Genomic DNA, 18,151 nt, shown 5'->3' with positions numbered 1-18,151 from the left:
ACTCTCTGCTTCTCCTCCCGGACGGTGAGTCAAGTCTCCTGGAAGGCTTTCAGGCTTTCCGCCGCTCCACATTTGTAGCCTCCCATGCACTAAGTTGGGGGTGGGGAACAGGGGAGAAAAGAAATGTTGTGGGCGGCTGGGGGTACCTGTCATCAGTCTCCTGCAGCTGCGCGCAGGTACCGGGCGACAGCGCGGTGGCCCCGCTCCTCAGCCAGGTCCACCGGCAGGCGGCCCCAGGCATCGCGCACGTCCAGCTGCGCCCCTGCTCGGTGCAGTACCATGAGCGTGTCCAGGAAGCCCTCCCGGGCCGCGTCGTGCACAGGTCGGGTGAGGGTGGCTTCGTCCGCACAGTTGGGCTCGGCGCCATAGAGCAGCAGCAGCTCGGCCACGCGGGTGCTGCCCATCATCATGACCTGCAGAGAGAGAGAGCAGAGTGGTCAGGGCAGTGAGATGAAGGCCTGGGCCGGGACAGATAGAACCATTTCAAATAAATACCTGTTCACGGAGTAGCCACCTAATGCAGGGGCGCTTACAAGTCTCAGGAGTCTGGTTATGCTTCCTGTTTTGATGAAATCCCGACACCGTCCCCCACCCCGCCCTTATAACTCTTTATTCAGCCCTAATTGGGTTTCATTTTTCTCCAAGCTGCAGGGACAAGCAAGAGCTGATAATAGAGCTCTAATAGTTGTTGTGTGAAAAAGAAAATTTTGATTTCCGGCAGAACAGGGGAATCCATTTTGTTAAATAATTTATGGGCGGAATTAAGTTTAAAAGCTTTTACGGGGCCCCTGGGTGGCTCAGTCGTTGAATTTCTGCCTTTGGCTGGGGCCATAGTTCTGGCGTCCTGGATTTGGGCCTGCATTGGGCTCCTTGATCGGTGGAGGCCTGCTTCTCCGTCTCTCACTCCCCCTACTTGTGTTCTCTCTCTAGCTGTGTCTCTGTCAAATAAATGAAATCTTTAAAAAAAAAAGGAAAGAAAGAAAGAAAGAAAAAGTTTTTACAGAATTAGATTATTTCCCTTGATGTCTCTTCCACATCAGCCATAATCTGGATCTAAAAATATTTAGGAGGGCAGTGAGCTGAGAATAATGCTTTAGAGTAGAAACAATGTTTTTTTTTAGAGTAGAAACAATGTTTTAAGTTGTTTAGTTTTTCCTTGTAAACAAACATGTAACATAAACACTATATTTACATTGTATAGGATTTTATAATGTAATAGGATTCTATAATGTTAGATACTAAATAATTTGCTATGTAAAAAAGAGCTCAGATGTTAGTCAAATCAGAGCAATACATTATTTAGAAAAAAAGATGTTTTGGAGCTGTAAACCAGTTGCATCCACTTGTGTATATGTGCATTATACAAGCATTTACTTTCTTATTTTAAAAATAAAACAGTTTTTGATAACTAAATATCCAAAATGGAGTTATTTGTTCTTGTGAGCTTATGTATTTAAAAATGTGCCATGTAATTTAAGACAGTACTTTTTGTTTCATGAATATTAGAAACATCCATTTCCTCCCTTAAAAACCGTGATATGTTATCATTTCCACTAGTGATGTGTATCAGATATTTCACATATAGAGGGAAGAAAAAGTTGTTCTTAGTATCTCAGAGAATGATGAATTAAAACTATAATTAAAATCTCTTTTGAAATTATTAATATCATTTGAAGTCTTTAAGAACTACTTTACAATATTTATGCTGCTTTAAACTATTCCTCATTTCTTTTTTTTTCAAGATTTTATCAACTTATTTGAGAGAGAGAGAGTGAGGACTCGTGTGTGCGCACTTGAACACATACACACACACATGCAGAGGAGGCTGGAGAGGGGTAGAGACAGAGGGAGAGTAAGAACCAGACATTCGCTGAGAAGGGAGCAGAGGCAGGGCTTGATTTTAGGACCCTAAGATCATGACCCCAAGAGAAGTCAGATGCTTTACCGACTGAGACACCCAAGCACCCCAAGCTGTCCCTCATTTCTTATAACACTTTTCTAAGAATGCGAAAGAAATGAACATATATTTCTTTAAAAATCTACATAATAAGATTCCTTAATAACAGCTTGGTTCTAGAATGTGACATTGAGATGAATACTAACCATTATACTCAACAGTGAAGCACAAAATATTACCTTGGGTTTTAAAAGAATTAAAAAATGCCAGTACTAATTAAAGGGATTCATAAATACATTGAATAAAGGATTTTAATAATTAAGAGGCTAATTATGTATGTAGACCCTCTGCCTTTTAAAAAGGACCTAACAGTTGCTGCAGCATGCTTTTGTAACCTAATCACTGATAATTAAGCAAAAATCTATAGAAGCATATTTTTTCTCATGTAACACTCGAGACACTGCTAACGTAGTTAGGATTAAGTACTGTGGTCGAGGAATCCTGACTTATCTCTTTGTATTCAGTTTGCCTCTATGAGAAAAGAATACAAAGAATTTCATATTGCAGCCGAGAAGTGCACGGTATTTTTTTTTGATGCACTATGATTCTGCGTGATTCCTCAAATCTAATCCAGATTGTGTAATTTGTCATTTGATTATCTCTATCAATGCAAGTTGACAGAATATTTACTGAAGGACAGAGAAGACAAACGGTTTCCTCCCCAAATAACCTCTCCTTTTCTCCCCAGTTGAACCTCTCCCTTGCGTTTGTGATCATGAGATGGGAGAGAGAATATGGACATTTTTTCCGCTACTAAAAAGAAAAACAAACTGAAGAAGCGGTTTCTTTCAAATCCCTTTCTTTAGGATCCTTGGTGGGGGAGAACCTGCTTTACACCTGGGCTCCACACCTCAACGAAGAGAGACACAGGTACGTTGGTGAAGGTCTCGGTCCCAGCCGCGTCCCACGGAGGCCGCTCCCCTTTGTTCATGCGCCCCCTGCCGGCAAGGCCCCAGGGCCCCAGCTACCTGGATCGGCCGCCTCCCGAAGCGGTTGACTCCGTTGGGATCCGCACCGGCTTCCAGGAGCTGCCGCACTGTCTCCACTTGCCCCCGTGCGGAGGCGCTGGCCAGGCCCGCGTCGTCGCCGCCACCACCCAGCATGCCCTTGTCCTCCTCGCGCATTTCGCAGCCCACAAACGCAGACCGGCCCGGATAATCCACCGCTGGCCGTGAGCTTCGCCACACTCCTCCCTTGTTCCCCTCCTCGCCCTGGCGCCCTCTCCCCTGCGTGGGAAAGCTCAGGTCAGCTTCAGCCCTCTTTCGCTGTCCTTCTGTCGCTGGGAGGCCCGTGCATTGGCCTAGCCACTCGTGGTTAAACTGGGCTTTTCCCGGCTGGCTCCCGGGAAAAAGCGCCTCCCGTGGCCGCAGCCGAGCGTAGGGCGCCTCCGGCCGCCGAGCGCGGGCGCGTCGCAGCGTCCTCTCCGCGGAGCCTGCTCCGCCTAGGTGGAGAGCCGGCTGGGAATGAATACGTTTCCAGGCGGGCGGCCGGGCAGGGCATTCCCCACCCCCTTAGGCTCCGCCTCCCGTCCGGCTGGCCAGCGCTGGCACTTCCCACTGTGCGGGAAGGGAGGCCGGGCCCGCAGATGACGTTACAGGGACGAGGCCGTGACAGGCGGCAGGGGGGGGCGGGTGGGGACGCGGCTGGGGCCCGATGGGAGGGGCGGGAGGGGGACGGGAGCCCCGCCAGACTGTCCTGGGACGCATGCGCCAGACACGGGCGCGCCGAGCCGGCAGTCCTGCTCGCCCAGCGTCCAGCAAAGACCTTAGCCAAGGTTTTGGAAAAGTTGAATCAATGCACTCGGCTCCTAATCCCCTCCCTCCAGCAGGCGGAGCAGAGGATTTCTATTCCTTCAATCCGGTGCCAGGTGGTTTCACTCTGGAAACGTTAGTCGTTCCTTGTGCAATTGAATGACTGGCTAAGAGAAAGGCATTTAAAGTAACTTTGTCTCCCTTAAGATTTCTGAAAGTGACAGTTTTGCACCTGTCATGCCGGTTAAATTCATCCCCAGGGAGTATTTGAATTTCAGTAGCTTCGCATCTTGCATCAAGTTTAGCACTTCTCTTTTGGGTGTGTTTTCTTAGTTGAATTAGTGAAAAGTCAGTCACAGTGAAAAATCCTGAGAATCCTGTTTTGAATGTGCTTTTTATTCTTTTCATCTTTGAATAATGGATACACACATACACAACACCAAAAAACGAACCTAGTTTGAGAATGACAATGTCAACCTGGTACATGTGAGACATTTAAAAAATATAAATACATATTTTAAGAATCTGAGATTCCAGTTTCATGATATTTGAATAGTATTATTTTTGTTTGCACTCTTACCTACTTAAACCCACTTCGCAAGTATTTGATTTTTATTTATCATGAGTAATAAAGGAAATTTATGCAGTAATAATGAAGCATAATAAAACAGAGGTGTGGTGCTGGGCCTGTCATTAAACAGGCCGAACCTGTCATTAAATCCTCTTCTGAAGATTTAAAGGCCAATTGCTTTTCTTCCCAATCTTCCTAGGTGAGTTTGAATTAACATATGCATTGCTTTAAAGATTTAAAAAACTATGACAGATGTTTGATTAAAATAGGAAGAGAACCACAAGTTATGTATCCGTTGCCTGAAAACTTTGGTGTGGAACTATATTAGACTGAGCTTCTTCTAACATGGAACAGTTCTTATTTACAAATTAATTTTGGTTCAGAGTGCAGAGGAGTGCCTAAGGAAGAGCAATTGCTTGCTTACTCATAAATGAGAGTTTGTTTCACATGTTTCTTCTAGCATACCTTAGCTTGGACTCCCCCTTCCCATTCCATTGAAGAATAAGGAAGCGCTCTTCAAAGATAGGGGAGCCCATAGAAGCGGTGGTTAGGGATGAAGATCTACTGACAGAGACACAGTTGAAATCCACCCAGATAGGGAAGGGAAGGAGGCAGCATTAATAACCATTTTTTCCTCTTACCTTACCCTCATTTCTTAGTTTTCAGTTTCTTAATTTCTCTATCTTTCCCTCTTATTTGAACCTCTATTCTTATCTGAAAGAGAAAAGTCCTTTTATTTGTTGATGGTGGCTCCGTTCCTTGGTCTGGCCAGAGGAATAGAAGTCTACTTCTGGTTGAAAAGCATAGGGGCACCTGGGTGGCTCAGTGGGTTAAGCCTCTGCCTTTGGCTCGGGTCATGGTCTCAGGGTCCTGGGATTGAGCCCTGCATCGGGCTCTCTGCTCAGCGGGGATCCTGCTTCCCCCTCCCCCTCTATCTGCCTCTCTGCCTACTTGTGATCTCTCTCTTTCTGTCAAATACATAAATTAAAAAAAAAAAAAGAAAAAGCATAGATGAGCTGTTTTTTTTTTTTTAAGATTTTATTTATTTATTTGACAGACACAGATCACAAGCAGGCAGAGAGGCAGGAAGAGAGGGTGGGGTGGGGGGAGCAAGGAGGCTCCCTGCTGATCATGACCTGAGCCGAAGGCAGCGACTTAACCCACTGAGCCACCCAGGTGCCCCAGATGAGCTGTTTTTGACCAGTATTTGGGGTCAATCCCCATTGATGGTGTATTGGGTATTACAGGTGTGTGTGTGCAGAATGGAAGAAGGGAGAGGAAATATGGACAGTGGGAAGCCAGAGTTTTGAAATGGATGGCATTGTTTCTTTGGCAGTCACTCTGAGGGTTTGAGTCATCAGACTGATAGTGGTGGGTGTGGTAACGAATGGACTTAGTCCAGAGTATCTTAATCAGAACAGCCTAACTACCCTGAAATTTAGTGCTTGGCCAAACATAACAAGGCAGGTTGCCTTTTTTTTTTTTTTTTTTTTTTTTTAAGGCAGGTTGCCTTTTAAAGGAGTGTTGTTATCACTCGGCATCAGGGAAATACAAATAAAAACCACTATGAGATACCACCTCACACCAGTCAGAATGGCTAAAATTAACAAATCTGGAAATGACAGATGTTGGTGAGGTTGTGGAGAAAGGGGAACCCTCCTATGCTGTTGGTGGGAATGCAAGCTGGTGCAGCCACTCTGGAAAACATCATGGATTTTCCTCAAAAAGTTGAAAGTTACCTACAGAGTTACCCTACAACCCAGCAATGGCACTACTGGGTATTTACCCTAAAGATACAAATGTAGTGATCTGAAGGGGCATGTGCACCTGAATGTTCATAGCAGCAATGTATATAACTAAACAATGGAAAGAACCTAGATTTCCATTAATAGGTGAATGGATAAAGAAAATGTGGTGTGTGTATATATATATATATATATATATATATAAATACTATGCAGCCATCAAAAGAAAATGAAATATTGCCATTTGCCATGACGTGGATGGAAGTACAGGGTATTATGCTGAGCTAAATAAGTCAATCAGAGAAAGACAATTATCACATGATCTCTCTGATATGAGGAAGTTGAGAGGCATGGGGGGGTATGGAAGGAAAAAATGAAACAAGATGGGATAGGGAGGGAGACAAACCATAAGAGACTCTTAATCTCACAAAACAAACTGAGGGTTGCTGGGGGGTGGTGGGGCTTGGGATAGGATGGCTGGGCTATGGACATTGGGGAGGGTATGTGCTATGGTGAGTGCTGTGAAATGTGTAAGCCTGATGAGTCACAGTCCTGTACCCCTGGGGCAAATAACATTATATGTTGATAAAAATAATTTTTAAAAAATAAAGGAGTATTGTTGGGGTCTTCTGACGGATCCAGTAATTAAATTAGTTCAACAAAATTTAGCTCAGTACGTCCTATAATCTAGGAGTACACAATTGAATTAAAATATGGGTGCTGGCTTTTAAGAAAGTCTCCGTAGTGTCACCCAAACTAGTAAATAGAGAGTTTCAACTTAATGCAATAACATTACTGAGGATGTATCTATAGGGAGTAAGAAGAGGGGAACTTAAATCAAGATGGAGATGCAAAGGGTTTCTTAGAGGAGTTACCAGATGAAGAGTCTCTAAAGAATGCATCAGAAATTGTTTCCTATGTTCTAGATTTGAGCTTTGTATTTCTCTGAAACTAACAAAGCCAGCTTGAGCCAATTTTTGAGCCTCCTTCTTAAGTGGTAAGCATGGCCCAAGTGTCTGAAAAATGAAAATTATTTGGAGTTGATAAAGAGATGAAAGAAAAGACAATTAGCTAAATGACTGAGGGAAAAAGGCAATTAGCCAAATGACTGGAAATCTTCCACGAGGCAGATATGTGAGCTTCACTAAGTAAGCTGATTGGAAAAGAATTTTGGGCAGGGGAAATGCTGCCAGCGATATGCGCGCTTACTAGCACCACGGACAGCGCCTTCCTAGTAAGCGTGTCTCGGTGGTCCTAACCCACTCCAGACTGAGAATTCCTAAGAAAATTCACACTTGATCTTTCAAACCCCTTTTATCTCTGGAAATCCAAAGAACCACATGGAAGCTCAATGGACTTCTTTACAAAACATCTTTACAAGGGACTGCTCAATCTGATTTCCAAATATTACTGGATTATTTAATATTCTCTATGTAAAGAACATGAAATAGTCTCTATGTAAAGAACATGAAATAGTCTCTATATTTAAAAGAAGAGAGGAGACATACACTTAATGTCTACTCTGTTCCAAGTGATTTACAAGTATTATTTCATTTAAGTCTCATAAAACTCCTGTGCAAAATGTATCAGTTTCTCAATTTTACAGACAAGACCAAAGGATCACAGAAATCCAGTAACTTACATACTGGTTAAGCATCGATGGAGATAAGGTCTAACCTGTGTGGCTTCAGAGCCTCTACCCTTAACACTACATAGTGTTTTTAGCAGCTGTCGTGGTAGGCCTACTGGAAAAAAAAGTGCGATGAACTGGCTTATAATTATTTTCCAGCCTACATTGTGTTTTCCAGATGGTTCACCTCACAGCACACCCTTAATAGACTTCAAAGATGACATTTCACATATAATACAATAGCACATTTGTCTTGGACAATAGGGTGAGCTAATGAAACATTTGCCTCTCCCTGAAACCCAGCTGTCTCTAGGAGGAAACACTACCTATGATTAATGCTTTAAACACATTTAAGAGATGAAGTGGATGGGAACATATTGGGCAGCTGAAACTTAGAATTGTCACAGCTATGCCATTTAATTTATAAGAGAGAAAAGAGAAAAAGTAAATGGTAAATTGGCATAGAATTTTGGAGGTATATAGAAGGGAATGAATAGAGAGATGTCTGGGTGGCTCAGTCAGTTAAGTTTCTGCCTTCATCTCAGGTCATGATTTCAGGGTCCTGCGATCGAGTCTCACATCAGGCTCCTTGCTCAGTGGGGAGCCTACTTCTCTGTGTGCTGCTCCCTCTGTTCATGCCCTCCCTTCCTCCCTCCCTCCCTCTCTCTCTCTCTCTGACAAATAAATAAATAAATAAATATTTTTTAAAAAAAGGAAGGGAAGGAGTATAATCAGTTTCAATATTATAAATTATACAAATTCCCAGTGATAATGTTCATATTCTATAGCTGGTAAAACTATGTATGAACTCACTATGAAAGTGTGAGTACACATCAGTTGAGTGACCAAAAGAAATGGGGACATAATTTTGCATATGATTGGAGCCAAGACTTCTAAGTAGGGAGAGAATGTAATTCAAAATTATTTGGGGGACTTTTTCAAACTACATATGACCCACCTCCCATCAGGAGGCTTGATTCTTTTCCATTTCCTCAGTTGAGATTTATGCTTCAGGATTCATAGTATATCACTTTCTGTATTCCCATATTTCTTTCTTTTTTTCCTTTTTTAAGAAAAGATTTTATTTATTTATTTGAGAGAGAGAGAGTGCATGAGCAGGGGAGAGAGACAGAGGGAGAGGTAGACTCCCTGTTCAGCAGGGAGCCCCAGGGAGAACTTGATCCCAGGACCCAAGGTCACAACCTGAGCTGAAGGCAGACACTCAACCAACTGAGCCACCCAAGCACCCCTCCCATATTTATTTAAGTTTAACTGAACAGATATTTTAGCATCTGTATTAGTTTTTCAAGGCTGCCATAAAGCAATACCACAGATTAATTGGCTTAAGTAATAGAAATTTATTTTCTCACAGACCTCACCTCCTGAGGTCTCTCTCCTTGGTTCGCAGGGGTCTCATTCCTGCTGCTGCTTCACATAGCCATCCTGTATGCATGTAAGTCCCTGGTAATCTCCCTATGTATCCAAATTCCCTCTTCTGATAAGGACGGTACTCGGATTTCATTGGGACTCACTCCAACAGCCTCATTTTGACTTAATCACTTCTCTATGTGCATTACCTTAAAATATAGTAGCATTCTGAGATACTGAAGGCTAAAGATTCAAGTAGGAATTTCAGGGGGGACACAGTTCAGTCTATAATGGAGTCTTTCCAAATTTTTACACATTTCGTTTTTATTAATAAGTTATTTGAATAAGGATGAAAATAATGTCAACATATTGAAATTTGTTGATATTGATAACAGTCTTCTTGTGTCTCTTTTATATTTTATTTATTTTTTAAAGATATGTTAATATCTTTAAAAATAAAGGGAAAGGATATAAAATCAATGCTCAGAAATCAGTTGCATTTCTCTACACCAACAACAAGACAGAAGAAAGTGAAATTAAGGAGCCAATCCCATTTACAATTGCACCCCAAACCATGAGATACCTAGGAATAAACCTAACCAAAGAAGCTAAGAATCTATACTCAGAAAACTATAAAGTACTCATGAAAGAAATTGAGGAAGACACAAAGAAATGGAAAAATGTTCCATGCTCCTGGATTGGAAGAATAAATATTGTGAAAATGTCTATGCTACCTAAGGCAATCTACATATTTAATGCAATTCCTATCAAAGTACCATCCATCTTTTTCAAAGAAATGGAACAAACAATTCTAAAATTTATATGGAACCAGAAAAGACCTCGAATAGCCAAAGGGATATTGAAAAAGAAAGCCAAAGTTGGTGGCATCACAATTCCGGACTTCCAGCTCTATTACAAAGCTGTCATCATCAAGACAGCATGGTACTGGCACAAAAACAGAAACATAGATCAATGGAACAGAATAGAGAGCCCAGAAATAGACCCTCAACTCTATGGTCAACTAATCTTCGACAAAGCAGGAAAGAATGTCCAGTGGAAAAAAGACAGCCTCTTCAATAAACGGTGTTGGGAAAATTGGACAGCCACATGCAGAAAAATGAAATTGGACCATTTCCTTACACCACACACAAAAATAGACTCAAAATGGATGAAGGACCTCAATGTGAGAAAGGAATCCATCAAAATCCTTGAGGAGAACACAGGCAGCAACTTCTTCGACCTCAGCCGCAGCAACATCTTCCTAGGAACATCGCCAAAGGCAAGGGAAGTAAGGGCAAAAATGAACTATTAGGATTTCATCAAGATCAAAAGCTTTTGCACAGCAAAGGAAACAGTTAACAAAATCAAAGACAACTGACATAATGGAAGAAGATATTTGCAAACGACATATCAGATAAAGGACTAGAGTCCAAAATCTATAAAGAACTTAGCAAACTCAACACCCAAAGAACAAATAATCCAATCAAGAAATGGGCAGAGGACATGAACAGACATTTCTGCAAAGAAGACATCCAGATGGCCAACAGACACATGAAAAAGTGCTCCATATCACTCGGCATCAGGGAAATACAAATCAAAACCACAATGAGATATCACCTCACACCAGTCAGAATGGCTAAAATCAACAAGTCGGGAAATGACATGCTGGCGAGGATGCGGAGAAAGGGGAACTCTCCTACACTGTTGGTGGGAATGCAAGCTGGTGCAACCACTCTGGAAAACAGCATGGAGGTTCCTCAAAATGTTGAAAATAGAACTGCCCTATGACCCAGCAATTGCGCTACTGGGTATTTACCCTAAAGATACAAACGTAGTGATCCAAAGGGGCACGTGCACCCGAATGTTTATAGCCGCAATGTCCACAATAGCCAAACTATGGAAAGAACCTAGATGTCCATCAACAGATGAATGGATCAAGAAGATGTGGTAGATATACACAATGGAATACTATGCAGCCATCAAAAGAAATGAAATCTTGCCATTTGCGACAACATGGATGGAACTAGAGCGTATCATGCTTAGCGAAATAAGTCAAGCAGAGAAAGACAACTATCATATGATCTCCCTGATATGAGGAAGTAGTGATGCAACATGGGGGCTTAAGTGGGTAGGAGAAGAATACATGAAACAAGATGGGATTGGGAGGGAGACAAACCATAAGTGACTCTTAATCTCACAAAACAAACTGAGGGTTGCTGGGGGGAGGGGGTTGGGAGAAGGGGGGGTGGGGTTATGGACATTGGGGAGGGTATGTGCTTTGGTGAGTGCTGTGAAGTGTGTAAACCTGGCAATTCACAGACCTGTACCCCTGGGGATAAAAAATATGTTTATAAAAAATTAAAAATTAAAAAAAAATAAAGGGAAAGCTTCTATAAAGAGAAAGCTTCCTTTGCTATCTACTTGTTTGCCCTCGGGAGTATATAAGAAAGACAAGGTAAGTACTTTATTTTCAAATTTATTTATAGGTTTTAAAACTAATGATTTGAGCTTCAGCATCTTTCAAAGGTGACTAATGATTTTTGACTAATTGTCAACTTGTGAATTTGAACATAATTGATGTGTTTTCGTCCACTATAATTATCATTCCTATTGATGCTCAAGGCCCATCTTTGGCCAGTGAGAGCCTCTGCAAGTCAATTCCTGAGTCTTTTTAATGTGACTCCAGTAATCTTTGACAGAATCCTTGATTTTTGGTATGACAATGTATTTCAGTTTTATCTTGTACATTTCATGTGCTATGTATAGAACCAACCATTTCTCCAAGGAGCATCGATTCTTTTTAGTGGAGAATGGTATTCATTTGTTTTTATTTTTAAATTTTTTTTCAAGATTTTATTTATTTATTTGACAGAGAGAGATCACAAGTAGGCAGAGAGGCAGGCAGAGAGAGAGGAGGAAGCAGGCTCCCTGCTGAGCAGAGAGCCTGATGCGGGACTCGATCCCAGGACCCTGAGATCATGACCTGAGCCGAAGGCAGCGGCTCAACCCACTGAGTCACCCAGGCGCCCTATTTTTTAATTTTTAAATTAACATATAATGTATTATTTGTTTCAGGGTTACAGGTCTGTGATTCATCAGTCTTACACATTTCATAGCTCTCTCCATAGCACATACACTCCCAACGTCCATCACCCAGCCACCCCATCCCTCTCGCCCCCTCCCCTCTAGCAACCCTCAGTTTGTTTCCTGAGACAATGGTATTGAAAAAGTACATCGTCAATGCTGAGGACCTTATTGCTAACCAGGAAGCCGTTATATTTCAAGGCCCTTATGTTCACATATAAAACATAACTTTAGCTTCTTAGCTCAGAATATTTACACACATTTTTCACCTACATGAATGTCCAGGGGGTTACTGAAAGTTCAATGGTGTGGGACTTTGGGCCTAACTTTGAGTCCAGAGGGCCCCCAAGTCATTTGTTACAACCAGAAATGCCACTAAGAATATCCAAAATAGGGTGGCTCCCTTAGAAAAAATCACTGATTTAAATAACACATGGATGGGACGCCTGGGTGACTCAGTCTGTTAAGTGTCTACCTTCTGCTCAGGTCATGATCCCAGCATCCTGGAATCGAGTCCCACATGGGGTTCCTTGCTCAGAGAGGAGAGCCTGCTTCTCCCTCTGCCTCCACTCCCCCTGCTTATGCGGTCTTTCTCGCTCTAACCCTCTCTCTCCGACAAATAAGTAAAAGACTTTACAAAAAAATGACACATGGATAGAGGGAGATGAGATCAAAGGGATGATTTCATTATAAAATCAGAAATCTTCTGCTTCTATGATTTGTCTATCTCCCTTCCACACCCCCCCGACTGAATGTGTACTAGGCAAGTTTGAACTTCTTCAGGGATACTCATAGAAGTATATGGAACTCAGTTCAGGCATAAAATTGTTTATTTTCTCATTTTATTAAATTTTGTCTTCTCATTGAAGATTGTCCCTGAATAAAGTTTTCCTTTACTATTTAATCATGGCAGAGACCCCACTTTAAAACAGTAGGCCAATCTTGGCTTATGTACCTTATTTTTTTTTTTAAGGTTTTATTTATTTATCTGACAGAGATCACAAACAGGCAGAGAGGCAGGCAGAGAGAGGAGGAAGCAGGCTCCCTGCTGAGCAGAGAGCCCCATTCGGGGCTTGATCCCAGGACACTGGGATCATGACCTGAGCTGAAGGCAGAGTCTTCAACCCCTGAGCCACCCAGGTGCCCCCACTTGTGTACCGTATAATACCAGTAATGTACAGTTCTTGTTTGCCAGAAATTTCGTGATGAAGGAGCCTTCTCAGGTTGAAGAGAACTCAGTAGGCCATCGCGTGCCAAGGGGGACAGTATCAGTATCCAGATATTACCTTACTACTGATGTGACTTTATGTTAAAGTTAGGTATGTTGAACAACACAGTGATCTAGGAGTCCGTAATTATTTGTGAAACTAAGTTGTGTACCCAGACTTCTCTCTCTCTTATTTTGGAGGTATAGCCTTAATATTAGGATCAAGTGCATCTCACAAATCTTACTATTGTAAGTGGAATACTGAGAGGGGGAGAGAGAGGTTGAGTTAGTGGAAAACATGTTTTTAAAGTAGAGAGAGACTCTGGGAGCTTAATGTCTTGAAAATATGCTGAGAGGTACCTGGACAGCTCAGTCAGTTAAGCATCTGCCTTTGGCTCAGGTCATGATCTGGGGTCCTGAGATCCATCCCCGTGTGGGGCTCCTTGTTCAGCAGGGAGTTGGCTTTTCTCTCTCCCTTTGCCCCTCCCCTCCCCTCATGCTCTCTCTCTCTCAAATAAAATAAAATCTTAAAAAAAGAAAATATGCTGAAAAGATCAACAAATTGAGAATTTTACTTTATCTTAATTTTCTTTTGAAGATTGTTACTTAGCATAAGTTACACAATTTGCTTTTTTCCCTCAGAAATTTGTTACTTCTGAACTGTGTTGAATAATCTTTTTTTAAAAAAGATTTATTTATTTATTTGAGAGAAAGAGAGAGCGTGTGTGCACATGAGTTGAGAGGGTAGGAGCAGAGGGAGAAGGAGAAAGAGAATCCTTAGGCAGACTCCTCGCTGAGAACAGAGCCAGATATGGGGCTTGATCCCAGGTCCCCAAGATCATGACCTAAACTGAAATCAAGAGTCAGCTGCTCAACTGACTGAGCCACCCCAGTGTCCCTATGTTGAGTACTCTTTTATTAGAGGTAATTGATACATTTCTGATAAAGTATATATTTTTTCTGGGGCTCCTGCATTCTATAAAATGTAGTGATTTGGGGGGACTTTTTTTAAATTTTAGGAGGCATTGTTAAGGAAAAAAAAAGACATGTACACACACACACACACACACACACCCCTATACACATATCTCAGCAGAATCAATTGGCTTGAAGATTTGGTAATCTGATATGCAATGGATCCAGTCCTGCATTCAAGCTTTCATCTTTCATCTTTATGAGTCATTGTGAATTAGAACCTGATTTTTTTTTCTCATCTGCTGCTTTTGTGTAGATCCAATCATACAGCATATACCCAATCAAAAATTAACTTTTGCATGGCCCAAGAAACTGCATAATCAGATGTTAAGATCCTTGGAAGAGGAATGTTATCTCTATTTTCACTCACTCTTCAACCTTCAGTGAGCTGGCTTTCACACAGAATTAGTAACCAGTTTTACACAAAATCAAGTAACTAATTGCCAAGGTAGCCAATGGCTTTGTTGTTTTTAGACCCAATAATCCCATACTTCATCTCTTGCAGTTTCTTCTGTGCAGCTTTGGATCCTGATGAACTGTTTTTTCTTGCTGTTCTTAACTTTCTTCTGATCATATATGCCATGTATGTGATGTAAATAATACCACCATGTTTATATCCTCCTAAAAATACATACTTTTAAAACATTTTTTAAAAAGATTTTATTATTTATTTGACATAGAAAGAGAGAAAGAGAGCACAAGCTGGGGGAGATATAGAGGGAGAGGGAGAAGCAGGTTCCCTACAGAGCGGGGGAAGCCCGATAGGGGACTCGATCCCAGGACTCCGGGATCATGACCTGGAGTGGCTTAACCCACTGAGCTTCCCACGCGCCCTTAGAAATATATTCTTAATCTACATTTAGTTCATCCATGTTTTGAGTAACAATGCTAAAACAATGCTAATGAAATATTAACTAGTAAAATATTTACTTATCCATTAAAAATTGGATATTGGATTTCGAGTCCTAAAAATTGGATATTGAACCTCTACTAAATATCAGATACTATCTGCTTGGTCCAAGTGATGAGCAAGTCGGAAGCTATTCATTACAAAAGATTAGGTAACTTCCATGAAATAAAAGTCCTGGGTGCTACCTGAATGCGTAATGAAGGTCTGGTGGTCAAAGAGATCAAGGGTGTTGAGATCAGCAGGGTTATGTTGGTATTAAGTAATCAAAGGTATGGGGCAGTAGTTGCAAGGAGGAACATTCCAGGTTGAAGGAACCGCATGTGGCAGCCTCTGAGGGAGGACAAAGCCTGTGCGTGCTGAAGGAATTATGGTTGGACATAGGGATGGAGGAGGAGAATACCGCTGGCTGTAGTTGGAGACATCAACACTGCAAAATCTTGTAGGGCTGAAGAGGCCATTTGAAGCATTTTTATCTTTATCTTATAAAAAAGAAGGCTGGGGCGCCTGGATGACTCAGTCAGTTAAGCAGCTAACTCTCGATTTCAGTTCAGGTTAGGATCTCGGGGTCCTGGGATTGAGCCTCTCAACGGGCTCTTGCTCAATGGGAAGTCTGCTTGAGGATTCTCTCTCTGGCTCTCCCTCTGCCCCCTCCCCACTGGCTGTGTGGATGCACGTGCACACGTTCTCTCTCTCTCTCGTTCAAATAAATAGATCTTAAGAGAGATGGGTTTGAGCAGAGAAGGGATATGATCAGATTTTCAGTTAAACTAAAAAAAAAAAAAAAAAAACACCACTTTGCACGTGCTTTGGAGAATGGTTTGGAGGAGAAACTAGAGTGGATACTGGTGGACCAGTAGCTCAGAGGATAGATCATGGTAGTTTGGATTAAAGTGTTTATTTGTACCTAAGATGGAAAGAAGGAAGATTCTTTAAGATATATTTAAGAAATAATTTCAACAGAGTTCAGCAAGTAACTTGAGATAACAGATGAGGAAGAATGTGTTAGGCAGGTTTGTACAACCAGAGAGGTTGGTGTTTATGGTTACCAAAATAGGGAACACTGGATGAGAATGCAGTTTGAGGTGAAGATCATGGGTTCAGGTTCAGAGAGCTTGAACTTGAGATATGGTGACATATCTAGACAGAAATGTTTAATGTTAGAAAGATGGGTCTGTAGCTCAGAGAGGAGCGCATATTCCTAATATGGATTAATTTATGCTACTAAATGAAGAAATGAAAATTTCTGGCACAAAGTTTAGCATAGAAGGTTAGTTTACTTTTCAACTAATTCTGAAAATATTTTACCAAAAATATTTGATAATATATGTTGGTTTCACCTCTTCTGTCACTAAACTTGCTCATTCTGAAGACATTTTTCATCAACCTTTTCATTGTTAATCCTGTTCTATTTTAAAAATTGCATGTTCAACATTTTCTTTGATTACTTATATATAAGGACAAGTTTCCAAGACATAAACATAATTCAAATTCAAACTTAGAATAATCTACTGAAAAAAATTCAGAGAACTAAATTAAAAAAAAAAAACAAATAGGAGAAAGCATTTACTACATAATGTTCCTGATAAGAATTTCTTCTAAAATTTCTCTCTCTTTATTTATTCTTACCAAAATGAGAGAAAAATGAGCAGAACAATATTATCAGAAAATCACCTAAAAATAACACCCTTTCTGAATGAAGAATTTTTTTCATGGTTGTTTTTTTCTATGTACAAACTGTGTTGATTATTCCATTCACCTAGTAGCTATTCAACCAATATTTATTTAGCATCTGTTACATACCAGGCACTCTTCTAGACCCTTAAAATACATTAGTGACAAAACAATAAAAGACGCCTGTCTTATGGCTCTTACATTACAGCAGGGGCAACAGTTTCTGTTGTAGAGTCAATCACATTATAGGCATTATAGGCATAGCACTTAAAAGAGTGCTTCATGTTTTGTTTTTTTATTGTGTTATGTTAGTCCCCATAAAATACATCATTAGTTTTTGATGCAGTGTTCCAAGATTCATTGTTTATATACAACACCTGGTGCTCCATGTAATACGTGCACTCCTTAATACCCACCACCAGGCTCACCCATCCCCCCTCCAAAACCCTCAGTTTATTTCTCAGAGTTCACAGTCTCTCATGGTTCATCTCCCCTCCGCTTTCCCCCAATTCACTTTTCCCTTTCTTCTCCTAATGTCCTCCATGTTATTCCTATGTTCCACAAGTATGTGAAACCATATGATAATTGACTTTCTCTGCTTGACTTATTTCACTCAGCATAATCTCCTCCAGTCCCACCCATGTTGATGCAAAAGTTGGGTATTCATCCTTTCTGATGGCTGAGTAATATTTCATTGTATATATGGAACACATCTTCTTTATCCATTCATCTGTTGAACGGCATCTTGGTTCTTGCTGCATTTTGGCTATTGTGGACATTGTTGCTCTGAACGTTGGGGTACATATGGCTCTTCTTTTCACTACATCTGTATCTTTGGGGTAAATACCCAGTAGTGCAATTGCCAGGTCATAGGGTAGCTCTATTTTTAATTTTTTGAGGATTCTCCACAATGTTTTCCAAAGAGGCTGCATCAACTTGCATTCCTACCAACAGTGTAAGAGGGTTCCCCTTTCTCCACATCTTCTCCAACATTTGTTGTTTCTTGCTAAAAGAGTGCTTCATATTTTTATATTACATGATCAAACATACAAGGTCTAGATTATGAAAAATCAATACCCACATTACAAGAAGACTTCTAAAATGATTTGTGTTATATGAATCAATCAATAATAAAACCATTTCCTCAGTAACCATAAACTGATTTCAAAGTGATTGTTCATCTCAGAGAAACCTTGGCACAGTTAAAATAATTGTTTCAAGAAGTAGACTTTGGTACCAAAATAAGGCACGTTAGGTTTAAATTTTTTTATTTTTTATAGAT

General features: G+C 41.0%; 2 protein-coding genes and 1 long non-coding RNA gene across 8 annotated transcripts in view; 1 reads left to right on the top strand and 2 right to left on the bottom strand.

The window, feature by feature from the left end:
- Positions 1–2,919, bottom strand: part of LOC116571071 (cyclin-dependent kinase inhibitor 2A-like) — a 40,474-nt gene extending 37,555 nt beyond the window's left edge. Inside the window, exon 1 of the mRNA XM_032308793.1 lies at positions 2,808–2,919. Coding sequence (XP_032164684.1) covers positions 2,808–2,888 — 81 coding nt within the window. The 5' untranslated portion in view covers positions 2,889–2,919. The remainder of the gene's footprint in view (positions 1–2,807) is intronic.
- The window catches only part of LOC116571073, a 107,642-nt gene that overhangs the window by 10,625 nt on the left and 78,866 nt on the right, over positions 1–18,151 (top strand). For 5 of the 6 annotated variants that reach the window (XR_004277693.1, XR_004277692.1, XR_004277690.1 and 2 more), the window contains exon 2: positions 2,764–2,827. This is a non-coding gene — a long non-coding RNA (uncharacterized LOC116571073). Of the gene's footprint in view, positions 1–2,645; positions 2,828–18,151 lie in introns of all 6 variants that reach the window. The other variant, XR_004277691.1, reaches the window with a different exon arrangement.
- CDKN2B (cyclin dependent kinase inhibitor 2B) lies at positions 54–3,576 on the bottom strand. The gene is made up of 2 exons (XM_032308799.1): positions 2,926–3,576; positions 54–413 (listed from the first exon to the last, which is right to left on the bottom strand). The coding sequence occupies exons 1-2, from the start codon at positions 3,079–3,081 to the stop codon at positions 153–155; spliced, it is 417 nt and encodes a 138-aa protein (XP_032164690.1). The 5' UTR covers positions 3,082–3,576; the 3' UTR covers positions 54–152.

This window comes from Mustela erminea, chromosome 12 (genome assembly GCF_009829155.1).
Source record: "Mustela erminea isolate mMusErm1 chromosome 12, mMusErm1.Pri, whole genome shotgun sequence".
NCBI lineage: Eukaryota > Metazoa > Chordata > Mammalia > Carnivora > Mustelidae > Mustela > Mustela erminea.
Note: the sequence above shows the minus strand (reverse complement) of the source record. Positions and strands in the feature narration are given on the sequence as shown.